We start from the raw sequence: 14,289 nt of genomic DNA, 5'->3' as shown, positions 1-14,289 counted from the left end.
TTGCTGGGCTAAGTGCCAATATAGGGCAACCTCCTTTTGTATCATATTAATTTTAGCCTCAATTAGAACATTTCTTTTTCAGAATAACTTACTTTAAATCTCTGGGGTTTTTTTTTTGTGTGTGTGCCATAGTTATCAGCTTGTAACAGTTAAGGATAAAGATCTGAGACATTTCTTCTAGAAACTATCAAATAATCTTCTAATGGAATGACCATTTACTACTAATGTATGATAATATCTTATTTCTGTTGTCACCTTAATTTGTTTTCAGCTAAATATCCCTCAGGTGGCTTTCTCCCAGCCTTCTTTGAATACACTGGCCACTATGCAATAATTGTCTTAGGTTCATCTGAATCTTAACATGGTATTTTGTCTTTGTAAATGTTGACTCCTATATAAAGCTAAATATTACATAGTCTACAGAATTGTCTTGATTTTAATTAATGATAGTAAATAGCTTCATAGTATATGAATACCATCAACACTTGGATTATTGCTTCCCCTAATCTATGATGTTGTTCAATCTATTTATCTATATCTGGTTTTGAATCTTTATCTGTATCTGTGATGTTAGTTTTGTGTCCAAAACTAGACTATGTTCTTCAGAGGAGCACAAAGATGTATAATATGTAAAATGTCTAGGGTGTGCTAAAATGACTCAGCAGTTACTGTACTTACCAGGCAAGCCTGATGATCTGAGTTCAGACCCCCAGAGTGTGTATAAATACTGGTAATCCTATAATTTCAGCCTCAGAAGGTGGAAAAAGGGGATTCTCAGAGCAAGCTGGCTACCCAAACTAACTATGTAGAGGCACCCTGGGTTTGACTGAGAAACCCTGCCTCTGTAAGTATGATGGAAGCACACCAGGGCTGGTTTATATCAACTCTGAGCCTCCACAGGAACACAGGCAAAAACATGCATACACATACATGCATCACACACATATGTGCACACACAAACACAGTGCATCATATAAACTCTCTCTCTCTCTCTTTCACACACACACACACACACACACACACACACACACACAAATAGAGAAAGGGAAAAAAAGATGCAAAATGCTTAGCTTATGAAAATTTAAACTCCAATTTGGTTAATAATACACATTTCAAAAATCAAGGAAAGGAAAGCCTTGCAAAAAAGGGAAATAAGTTGGCTCCTACTGATGTGTGCCAAATCAGTTCTGGAGAAAGGGACTTGAAAACCAACAATGGTATTGACTAGTTAGGTATAATTTAAGACAAATTAAGTGGCAGGTTAACTAACTCAGGAACATCTGTTCTAGAGTCTGTGGTTGTATCTGTGCATGGTCTGTGTGTGTAACTGACATATATTTTCAAGTCATACTGAAAAGATTAAAATGTGCATACACATAATTTTCTATCAAAAACTCAATTCTGTAAAATACTAAGCGAGCCAACAGATAAACTTCAAATATTATTTTGTAGTTTAGACAACTAACAAGCCACTGAAGTTATTATATTAATGTTCATGTACAGGACTGAATCATCTTAGAATTGGGAGGCAGCTTAGTCATGGGTCATTTGATAGTTGCTTAGAGGTCACAAAGAGATAAATGGTCTCTCCTGAGACTAGACTGATGTCATCTATGAATTTCTCCAAGTTCCTTCCTTGGGTGACATACCTAATCATCAAGGAAACAAGAATCCATAGCAAAGTACTCGTAGTTCTTTGAAGTCCATATCCCTGTTTTATCATGCAGGAACTCTTCCTAGCTTGTTGCATGCCTCTGGAGCTGCTGTAAGCTGTCCTGAATTGGATAAGCTTCAACCAATAGCATTACAGATATGCATTAATCTTTAGTCCTTCACACTCTCCCTCTTGTACCCAGCATTCCCTGAAAACCTGAACCTTGTTTTACCTGACTTAAATTGTACCTAAATAATCATGACTGTCACTTCCATGGATGTTAGTGATTTTCTTTCGCCTGGAGATGCCTTCATATTAATTTCACTTCTATATTAATCATGCGGGAATCTCAGGAACCAGATACTGTTCTACTCTTGACTTGATAGTTCACTTTGGTCTAAGATCAAAGTTTTATATGGTTTACCTTTGATTTACCATGCCCAATAGAGTATCTTGTCCACTATGAGTGCCTAATAGATGTTTGTTTATTTTCAATACTTATTTTATTTTATGTGTATGAGTATTTTCCAGCATAGGTGTTCATGTGTCATGTACATGCTGTGTCCACAGAAGCCAGATGAGGACGTTAGCTTCCTTGGAACTGGAGTTTCAGGAATTTATAAGCCACTATGCAGGTGCTGGATCTTCTGAAGTATTCATGCCAAGTGAACCACTTCTCTCGTCCCTGGTAGAACACTTAATACAAAATAAATAATCAAGGTTACCTTTTGTTGATAGAAAAGAATTAGCTTCATTGTTTAATCATTGCTTACTTACATGCCTTGAAAGAGCTACCTTATATCTATGCATACTTTATATTACCTTCTTATATTAAATTTGACTTTTAGAATGAACTAAGGGCTACCAAACAAAGGCAACAAGATCACCTACTGTAGTATTCATTCAGTAAAAACCTGAAGGCATTATTTTCTCAGCCTTGGTAAAATCAATTTTATGATTTACACACCAGTGTTCTGTACCTTCTCAGTGTTTGTCATACATGCATTTATTTACCATAGCAAATTTGTCCTTGGTATGAATACTCTGACTTCAAGCCTTGGCTACATTTTTCTGTACACATTCAAGGTTACATTGTCAAATAGTCTATAATCCAAAGAACACTGTGCAATGCAAACAGAAGTGACCGACTTTTGTTTATTCATTTATTTATTCGGAACAAGGTTTGATTTGATAGCCAAATTTCTAACCCATGATCCTCCTGCTTTAGCTGGTCAGGTACTGGATTGTAACATTTTAATAGATATTTTTCCCATCTTGGGAGTGCAGGATGTTAGGAATCAGGCTTTAAATTCTTGTGTGTAAGATAACAAAAGATGATAGTGAGAATAACCTGCCTCCTGCTCTAGAGCAGAGGGTGTCTGGAGTGAGGGGGGTGCGTCTGTTCCTATTAGGCGTGCACATGGGTCTAGATTTTGCAGGGCATTGAGATTACAGAAGACATCTACAGATATTAAGGGTGCTTGCACCTGATCTCACTTTGCAGATAGATTTAGAAAGAACTTTGAAGCATTCTTTTTCTTCTACATATAAAGTACTATCTTTTGGAACAAAATTATCTACATTTATACTTGGGGATTTGAAGTTTGTTTTATACTGATATATGAAAAAAAATTCAAAAATACATCAAAGAACAACTTATCCTAAGTGAAGAAATGTAATGCATTTAGGCTAAAAACAACAACAAAAAAGTCTTGTTAGAGCCATAAGCATCCAACCCAGATTTTAGAAGTAAGCTTCCAAGTATGAATCTTTAAGTAAGGATGGAATTTTTCCTGTTTGTTTTCTAAAGGAAGTTGGTCAAAGGCCACGATGAAGGGCTACGGAGAGTGACTAAAAGCCAGGTGCTTCAGGAGTGTTCATACACATACACACACACACACACACACACACACACACACACACACACACACACACACACATACACACAGCACTGATATACACAGACTCACAATTCCATAGTCAAATACACACAGTAACACATATACACTGTAGACAGTGTTAAAGTTTAGCCAGCTTCATAGGGAGAAAGCTAAGCATTAAAGTTGGTTGTCATTAAAATGACTTCCATGTAAAACGCTGATAGGAGTGTTCAAGGCAATCGGTGTTTCTAAGATCCTTACTACCTGATGGTTGATATGGGGAGTAAAGAAGGAGAAAGAATAAGATGGATAGCCTTCCGCTTGGTATTACAACATTTCTGTGGAAACTAGAGCAAAGCTAGCAGGCACACAAGCCTCCACAACACTGAATCCACTCCATCAAAACTCAGCTAAGGATACATCAAATCCAAACATCCCCCAGCCTTCCCCACGTCAGTGGATTCCACACTATTGCATCACCATATTCCACATTCTCATCTGTTGCTAGGTACCCTGGGCACCTCTGTTTACCCAAGCTCCAAGTGCTGTTTTTTCTTCAGACTTAATACAGAGTCTTGATTCAGATGCTATGTTTCCTAAACTGAATCCTGGAGAGAAGACCCATCAGCCTTGATTGAGTATCTGACGCCCCTCCCCTCCACACCCACTACAATTCAAAACACTTTTCTCAGTCTAGCAGCCTGTCATTCACATCAGCATCCAAGGTGGATGGAGCCAACTGCACTGGGTAAGAAGGCAGAGGACTCCTCGAAAGCAATGAATTGGTCTGATTGGTTAACCGCGGACTATAAGATTTGGTAATGTGGTTGAATGAGGCAAGACAATAAAAAATTGCTAATTTATCCTCTATTTAATGTTTATTCAGTGCTCTATATTGATTTATATAAATGAAAACCTCTGAAATTTGTTTTAAAATTGATTTTTTAAAAATTTTATCATGAAATGTTACCTTTAATCATTATAATTACAAGATATGTAAGTATATCTTATACAAATAAACACAGTTTACTGATTTGTTCTTTAAAGCACATTGATTTACTTAGGAATCAAATATGTAAAGCTATTGAGTTTAGTTACCTTGGTAACATCTGGAGTGAACTACTCCATCCAAAAATATTTCTTACATTGCTTATATTTTATGTGAAATATAGTTAAATGATATTTGTAAAAGATTCTCCCAAATGGTAATTCTCATCCAACCTAATATATAAATAAGTTTATTAGTGTATTACCTATTTATTATGATCTCAGATTAAAGAAAAAATATAGTAGGTTTAATTTTTAACTATAATAGAAATTTAATTTGCTTTATGCTAGCATGGATTTGGCTTAAAATGTAACACATATTTAGGTTATCTATTTGATATTGGTAAAGATTTCTTACAGGGAATGTCTGATATATTTTTAGAGGATTCTAGTGAACAAAAGTTAGAACATGTGTTTATAAGTGAAGACAATTATATTTAAATATGTCCATAGTGTTCTCCTTTAGATTTTCTTTGAATGAAATAACAACACAAAATAAACAACCCATTGTGTATTAGCATAAATGCTTCAGTTAGAATAAAATAACACACATTTTTCAAATTGCTTTTATAGGTCATTTCCTTTAAATCTGTATTAGAAAATAATACATTTCATTGTTAAAAAGTTGGCTTTGTTTTCAAATTAATAGCTATGAAAACTACCACTATGTTGTTTGGCACAGTCTCTTGAGCATTCCTGTGTATATATTATTTATTCATAAACTGGTTTTGATTAGAAATATAAAGTGTATAATGAAGTATAATTTTCCATTTAAATATGTTTTAACTTTTACACAAAACTGTTTAAAATTATTATTTAAGTCATTTTATTTATTTATTCATTTATTTATTTATTTGTTTGTTTATTTATTTATTTATTTATTTATTTATTTAAATTCATTAAGTGCATTTCCTTGCCTTCCATCCTGGGACCCTGGTGTCCATCCTGGGACCCTGGTATTCATCCTGTGATCCTGGTGTTCAACCTGGGACCCTGGTGTTCATCCTGGGATCCTGATGTTCATCCTGGACCCTGGTGTTCATCCTGGGGCCCTGGTGTTCATCCTGTGGCCCTGGTGTTCATCCTGGATCCTGGTGTTCATCCTGTGGCCCTGGTGTTCATCCTGGGCCCCTGGTGTTCATCCTGGATCCTGGTGTTCATCCTGGGACCCTGGTGTTCATCCTGTGGCCCTGGTGTTCATCCTGGGATCTTGGTGTTCATCCTGGGACCCTGGTGTTCATCCTGGGACCCTGGTGTTCATCCTGGGACCCTGGTGTTCATCCTGGACCCTGGTGTTCATCCTGGATCCTGGTGTTCATTCTGAGATCCTGGTGTTCATCCTGGACCCTGGTGTTCATCCTGGACCCTGGTGTTCATCCCGGACCCTGGTGTTCATCCTGGGACCCTGGTGTTCATCCTGGGACCCTGGTGTTCATCCTGGGCCCCTGGTGTTCATCCTGGGCCCCTGGCTGTCTCATTTCTTCTCTTCATTCTTCTGTTCTTATTTCTCTCCCTGCCCACCCCAGCCTTCAGAGATGCCAAATTCGATGGTTTCTGATTCTTTTAACTGATCCCTCTCAACTTTCCTTCTACCCCCTTTATACCACTGTCTTCACAAAAGTCTGAGTAAAATCTGTAAAACCGAATTTTATAGTCAGATGTGTGCGGCACAGAGAATATCATAAAGCAACACGACATCAGAAAAATCTTCTTTCTGTTGTCCTGTCCCCTCCCTGCCAATTCCATGTTACCTCCCCAAACAGATCTAACATGCTGAAGTTTGCTCTGAGTGAGGGCCCAGACCTCTAACAGGCGCATCACTTCCTATTCTATTACTCTCTTCTTTTCCTGTTTTGTGTTAGCTGCTCACCATGATCTCTTACAGCGCCTTTGCCCTAAATAACCTTCTGCTCATGACCTTGCCCGTGCTCACCTCCCTGCAAGGAAGATTCCCAAGATGTTCACCTGGCCAGTGTTCTTACCTTTAGGAGTTCAATTCACATTACCATAATTCCGGAAGTCTTTGTTTCTTGCCCTGGATAGGCAGTGTATTTGTCTGTATTGTGTTTACTTTTCTGTCCCTTAAATTATTTGTGAACTCACTGGACGCAGAGTTTTTATAGGCCAAGTATTTATATACATACTGGATAGAGAGTAGGCCTAAAAGAGATCTTTTGGATAAATAAGTAAACAGACCTGTTTTAGAGTTTCAGTGTGTATTTCTATGAATGGAATTGATTAAAAACATTAACTATTCCATTACACCCTACAAAACAATGCATATTTCATGATATCCAAAAGTGTGCAAAAATCATAGTGTATTTTATTCCTCTTATTTATTTATATCACTATAGTTAAGATTCATTAATACCCTCTAAAAAAACAGCTTCTCATATCTGTTCACCATTACCCTTTGTAGACTATGGTAAAGTTGACATAAGAAAAATAGAATGTAATTGTTTTATGTAAATTTTGTCTATGTATTTTCTTTTTATACATTGAAACAAAATCAGCTATGCTGTGGGATGTTCTGTATGTCACATGTGTTGCTGATTAGTCAATAATTAAAACACTGATTGGCCATTGGCTAGGCAGGAAGTGTAGGCGGGACAAGGAGGAGAATAAAGCTGGGAAGTGGAAGGCTGAGTCAGAGAGACACTGCCAGCCGCCACGATGAGAAACAGCATGTGAAGATGCTGGTAAGCCACGAGCCATGTGGCAAGGTATAGATTTATAAAAATGGATTAATTTAAGCTGAAAGAACAGTTAGCAAGAAGCCTGCCATGGCCATACAGTTTGAAACCAACACAAGTCTCTGTGTTTACTTGGTCGGGTCTGACGGCTGTGGGACTGGCAGGTGAGAGAGATTTGCCCTGACTGTGGGCCAGGCAGGAAAACTCCAGCTACACAGCTACTCCAGCTATAGCTTTTCCTATCAGGACTTCATGAACCACATTTTCCTAAATATTAAAATGAAGTATGAGTAGGTATATAATATTCTAATTACTTCTCTTATTAGCACACTTTTCTATTTTTGTAAATCTCTGCCATTTCTGAATCATTGTGCTATTCAGCTCCACGCTGATACACATGTATTTTTAACTTCACAGAGCTGCATACAAAGATTAAACCCTCTACACTTAAAAGTCGTTAACATGTACTTCCTGGGACAAAGATTATGTATGAGTGGTTTTAATATATTTTACTTAATACTTAACACCCATGAAGCATATAGCAATGTATCTACCTGGCTAGTAGTGAATTGCCCCCAAACCTGAATATTCTTAATGGAGGAGTCTAATCGATTTGCAAAACAATTGCTAATTATATCATTTTTTTGTTAAGTTGCCTTTTCTTTCAGATTGCTTTTGATATTGAACTATGTTCTTTTTAATTTGATATCATGTCTGTGTTTTAGTGTGTTTACTAGATTAAAACAATAATTGCTGCTTCAAAACAAGGTTACTGCTTAGTTAAATTACATTTCTGAATAAAACCAGAGGCATATTGCTGCGTATCTATCAAAACTTAGCACTAGTTGGAGATGATCTAGCATATTACTCAAACTACACATCTTTCTTCCTAACAGATGACTCTGCTGCAGAGAGCTTTAATGGCAATGAGACTCTGGGGCACAGCTCAGTCGCTTCAGGGGGAGCTCATGGCAGGGAGCCTGGGGACTCCAGCAGTGACGGCAAAACTGGGCTGGAGCAGGAAGAACAGCCACTGAATCTGAGCGACAGCCCCCTCTCTGCGCAGCTGACTTCAGAATACAGGATAGATGAGCAAGGCAGTAATGGGAAAAGCAAGTTTAAGAACCTTCTAATCTCTGACCTCAAGATGGAAGGAGAAGCAAGAGAAAACGGAAGCAAGGTAAGACTCCATTACAATCACTGGATGGTTTGTGCAAGGTCACGAATATCAAGAAGAAGCGCACATACACATTACTAATAAACTCATATTATGCATCCTGTGTGTTCACAAAACATTATGTCAGGAGCAATAGAGCCAAGTGAACCATGGGTATTATTTGATATAAGAATTGTTTGATTTAATGTAGTATTTCATTTCTATAATCTACTTATGGATCAGTCCCTGGGAATTTGCCAAATACAAGTGTGAAACGTTTAGTCTCAGTTTACAATTTGGAACAATCATAGCATCACTTTCTTGTTTCTCTAGACTGGATGGACGAATGGGCAGTAAGGTTTCAATTAAATTCTCCGGTTTGCTTTGGAGACCTGGGGGCTTCATCACTAGTTTGCTTTAGGGATGCCAGAGAACTGCAAAGTATCAGTGTTCAAGTTGGAATTTGTAGATTAAATATGTACAGAAAGATGTAATGGATCCCAAACCTCTTTCAGACATATTATCTAATTTCTAGATGGTTATATTAAAGTAAATTGCAACCTCGATTTGTTCAGGTTATTAATTAAAGCATTTTAATCTTTGAAAGTATCTGTACTGGAAATTCTGCTATGTTCATGTTTTAATTCTGCTACGTTTTAAAGAATCAATTTCTTCTACAGATGTCAATCATCTTGTTAGCATCTTAGTTCAGCTCATCAAGTTGTGCTGCAGAGGAGATGTCCAGCTGTCATCAGAGAATATAAAAAAGTGTCATTTTCAAAGGTGCAGCACTTTGGACAGAACTGAGAATTTTATGGCATTCTTCATTGTTGATGTCCTTGATTCTTCCAGACCATTAACATCTAGTTGTAGACCTGGCTTTTGACATCATCCTGTAAGCAAGATGTCTCAACCTGGATTAATTTTGTAGTTCAGGCACTATGCTTCTGAAATTGGCTCTATTTAAATCTCCTCCTGGCCCTAGGGTGTTCTGTTTCATCCTCTTCAGGCGAGTCACTTGACATTATAAGACACTTAAGCTCTTCTGCCTGAGGGAGACTGCTATCATGTTTACCCTGGTAAATGCATAAATACATTCTTTGGTGGTTCAAAGTTAGATCACACAGCACAGGAGATGTTCTACTTGCTAACATTTGAAGTATTTCATACATCTTATAAAAGAGAATGACACACTTTTCTTCATTCTATAGTATCTTGCCTTTAAAAAGTCTAGATAACCACAAAACATGTATATGAATATAATCAGGACAGTTTGCTTGTCATCATGATCATTCTGAATTTTAAGATTTGGGGGCTCTAAGCGTGCATAAGATCACTCAATTTTAGGACCTCCCTTCAACTCCACAACCATCTTCATGAAGTTAAAGTGTTCCCAATTCAGCATTGAACTTTATCTTTACTTTTCTAATAAAGACATCACAAAAAGGATAAACAGTGGCAGAGCTTTCACTGCCTTTTCCAACATAGTGTGAAATAAATTTTTTAAATTTTATTTTCGTGTCACTTAATGGCACATGTGGGTGCATGGTTTCCATCTTCTTTGGAGATTTGTGGGACCTTCAGGTTCTAAACATGACAGGACATCCATATCTGATTCTTGAAAGGGCAAACCACCACTAATAAGAGTCTTGACCACATGACAGTCATTCAGGATCTGCCGGGCTTTTGTTCATAGAATGCCTTTCGTCATGGGTAAGATCCATGCCATAGAAGTTGGGTAGATTTTGTCTCAAACACACTCAGGAATTAGCTTAAATTTCTAAATGCAACATCTTTTTCCAGACAAACAAAGCACAGAGCAAAGGAGGACTTGTAAGGGTATTGTGTCCAATTCTGGTTCTCTGTGACTTCTGGGTCTTGTGTTTCTTACATTGACCATATCTGGTGCATTCACATTTTACTAACCTTTCTTGGAAAAATCATCTTCTTGGCTCCATTTTTGGCTCCTAGTTAAGACACTTGTACTTCCTTGGTGCTGTTTAGAGAGTCCCAAAGCAAACTCTTCTTTCTATGGTGTGTGTTTATTGAATCTTATGTCTAGAATTATCCTCAGTTTAGTCTTTTCTTCTTTTTCCCTCTTAGTCATTTTTACGTGAGAAATTGTGCTAACTAAAACATATTAGTAATATTAGATATTGGATTTTTTCCGTGCATAGAATTTATGTGTTGTTGCCACACACATATCTTTACTGAAAGTAGCAAGTAGGTAAAACTGCTTACCTATATCCCTTAATGTATTGCAGTCTGTATATGGAAACACACTATGGAGACATATGCCTGAAATCTTTCAGGAGACTGAGGCAGGAGGATCACAAGGTTGAGATTAGTTTGAGCTACAAGACCCAGTCTCAAAAGCCATAGACTAGATACATAAATAAAAACAAAAGCTATCATATTAGAAATCTGAAATTTATACAATAAAAATACTTGGTACATGTTCAAGAGTAGATGTGGTAATCCCAGCACTTGGGAGGCAGAGGCAGGCAGATCTTTGTGAGTTCAAGGCCAGCCTGGTCTACAGAGCGAGATCCAGGGAAGGCACAATGCTACAAGAGAAACCCTGTCTCAAAAAAAAATAGATGAGTAGCAAAAGCAACTCACAGAAGTTCTAGACTTCTTTGTAAGACCCTTAATCTATAGTTGTGAAAGATGATAGGGTGAAAATAATTGTTTTTATGATTTATTTTATGTGTATGTGTGAATGCCAGCATATATGTACATGTACATTTGCATGTGGTACTCGTCGTGAAGGCCAGAAGAGATCACTGATCTCGTAGACTGGAATCACAGATCCTTATGAGTGCTATATGGGTGCTGGGAAGCAAACTATTTTCCTCTACAAGGGCAGCAAGTGCTCCTAACTGCTGAGCCATCTCTCAAGCCATGAAAAGTTTTTATGACAAGTTCAGATAAATATCTATTCCTATGCTAAAATAGTAAGAGTTAAATTAGGAAAAACCATTGAGATTGAGTAATCTTAAGACTTGCTGCTTAGAGGAAAGAAGCAATTGTAGGATTGTCACTTTTTTTCAGGAGTCTCTTGCTAGACACTACGAATGGCCTTAATTCAGACAGAGGAAGATAATGGTCTCAGGAGTCACTGTTCATTCTGAATTAGGGATTGTTTGGAAGAAGTCTGGTGGAGGATCCACTTCAACTCCCCTCCCCATCTCTTTCCCTAAACCTGCCCCTTCAAATCCTGCCAAACACAGCTCCTCCCCAGAGAGGCTCAAGGCAACTCCCACAGGGGATATAAGCTGCATCCCAGAAAACAGACTCTCATAGTTCTTCTGATCTCCAGTCCCCAGTCTCATGTCCATCTCCTCTCTGCAGAGCCCGGGGAATCACCGAGGAGTGCTTTACTCATTAAACCTAGGCTTTCTGATTCGGTCTGATTTGGTTTGCTCTGTTGGCGAAGAGGCCTTCAGGAGGTCTGAGACTTACCAGGGATGACTTTCTAACATTTGAAGACCTTGTCATTGTTATGCAAGATAAATTATGTGCATAGTATTTATTTCCCAAATATTTGTTGAAGGTTCTGCCTCCAAAGTATTATTACAGAAATCAAAAATATATAAGTGAACAAAGTAGGTTGTCTTCAACTCATGATCCAGCAGAACAGGGCACATGTCTGGCCACTGTCTGATCTCCTAAGTGGCACAATCAGAAATGAGTGGGATGGAATGAGATCATGCCCAAGGGATAGCAGTGATAACGACTGGTTACAGAAAGGGGCATGGAAGGGCAAATGTAGACTTCTAATTAAGAGAATAGATTAAGCAGCATGTGGAAACTCTTTTGAGCATATATCTGTGAGCTTGCCTTCCTGGCTTAGAGAATTTTAGAGAACTCAGAAAGGCTAAAGTCCCTTAGTCAAGGCTTTAGGGCATTTTAAGACTTTGGCTTATGTTCACTACAGTTAAGTATGATAAAGATTTCTTTAACTGGGTTGTTTATGAACATTATTCTAGCAACATTGTAGAGGGTACGATGTGAACCAGAAGGAAGGAGGAATGGGGGCCTGGTTACAGAGCTATTACAGCAAGTTATAAGAAAACTAATGGAAACAGGAATCAAATAAACAGGGAATGGAAAAAGAGACATAGGGAAAAATGAGCTCGCTATTTTTCTTTTTCTGTTTTTAGTGTGTGGGCTGTGTGTACGTTTGTGTTGTGCATGTATGTGTGTATTGTACATGTATGTATGTGGAGTTCATGTGTGTAAATATACCCATCTGCATGTGCTAGATTTGTCTGGAAATATTTTTCTGCAGTTAGAATCCATACATGAAATATTCTATGGTTTCTGGTTTTTAATCAGCATTATTTTGCTCTAACACTATCAAAATAATTTTGTTCCAAGCTTTGTTCCATGGACACTATCGTATGGATCCTCATGGAACTTTCTGTGAAATCTTAGGTAATTATACAGTCACCAATTTCTCTGTTTGTTGAAGGGATCTAAAAGCTTAATAATGTAGAATCACCGAGAAGCTTAGATTCATGAGTTTAACACTGACCTATTTCACACTTTTATTGAGAATAATATCAAACAAAAATGATTTAAAAGCATTTCAAGGCTTGAACAGTGCATAGAAATGCTTGGAAAGCAGAGCAGAATTGGAGGATACTTTTTAGCTGATTGCTTATTATTATGCAAATTCACTCAATAGACCAGAAAGAAATCACATTAACCAATCTAAAGACAAGATATATTGCACCCAAAGAATTTAGGTGGTATTTATTTTCTTTGCTCATGGCCATAGTTTAAGGGGCAAGTTAATAACATTAAAATTCAGAACTGAGAAGAAATGACAATGATCTTGGAAAATGAGACCCACAAGGAAATATGAGGGAACTAGCTATATAGAGAAAGAAAAGGCAATAAATCACAAACTTAGTGTCGACTCTAGTCTAAAAGTTATTAATTATTGGCACTGAAAACAAATCCAGAATTCTAATGGAGGGAAATATAGAACTCTAGAAATGCCGAAGGGTTGGCATTTAATTGTTATTTTTCTAATTTTGAGTATTGGTAGCCTAGTCACATTTTACATAATATGGTAAACTATACTAATGCAATCTCACAAGAATAATGTCTCAATAATAACTGCCATTACATGTAAAGCATATTAATACTATACTCACATCAAGCAGGGTTTGTGAGTACTGTTTCATGCCTAATATGCAATCTTGGTTATATTGTTCGGGCTCAGGCCTCAGGATGCTTCTGTTTTTACTTATATAATGATGTTTCTTTCTCCCACATGTTCCTTGTCATATTTTTTCAATTAATTTTGCATTTACTTTCACATAAATGAATGTTACCATTCAAATTAAAGACCATGAAATATTAGTTCTAATTACCATGAAAATTGATATAATATTTTTTAAACTGTGAATAGAAGAAAGAATTTAAGGAATGACCTCTCTTAAGATGTGCATGCGCGAGATGGTCTTTGAAATGCTAGGGGCCAAGCTTTGACACTTGTAATTAGATTGCCTGTGTTTGTGGGTATTCTAACTTACTATTGTTTAAAATTGATGATTTTTCAATAGCAAACTTTTTTGGTGTTACATAGAGATGTTGGTCCAGATGAGTAATTGTTTAGGATAGAAATAATGATGTATGCTCTTTTTCACAATATCAGCAACTGCAGTGGATTGTACTTGGCACTATCTTGGTTGCTAGAAAGACCAAGTTTAGGAATTTGTATTTTGATGAGAATGATGAAAAACATGGAAAATGAGATGTATGAAAGAATGTCATCTGGGCCTACTAATCATGTATTTGTGAATGAATTCTTTCTAAATTTTTTATCTTATTCAATTTGTGTGT

General features: G+C 37.2%; 1 protein-coding gene across 5 annotated transcripts in view; it reads left to right on the top strand.

The window, feature by feature from the left end:
* Nol4 (nucleolar protein 4) overlaps positions 1-14,289 on the top strand; it is a 322,474-nt gene that overhangs the window by 188,257 nt on the left and 119,928 nt on the right. For all 5 annotated transcript variants that reach the window (XM_052741636.1, XM_052741640.1, XM_052741637.1 and 2 more), the window contains one exon: positions 8,171-8,454. In XM_052741636.1, coding sequence (XP_052597596.1) covers positions 8,171-8,454 — 284 coding nt within the window. The remainder of the gene's footprint in view (positions 1-8,170; positions 8,455-14,289) is intronic.

This window comes from Peromyscus californicus, unplaced genomic scaffold (assembly GCF_007827085.1).
Source record: "Peromyscus californicus insignis strain IS unplaced genomic scaffold, ASM782708v3 Scaffold_17__1_contigs__length_78620276, whole genome shotgun sequence".
In the NCBI taxonomy this organism is placed as follows: domain Eukaryota; kingdom Metazoa; phylum Chordata; class Mammalia; order Rodentia; family Cricetidae; genus Peromyscus; species Peromyscus californicus.
Note: the sequence above shows the minus strand (reverse complement) of the source record. Positions and strands in the feature narration are given on the sequence as shown.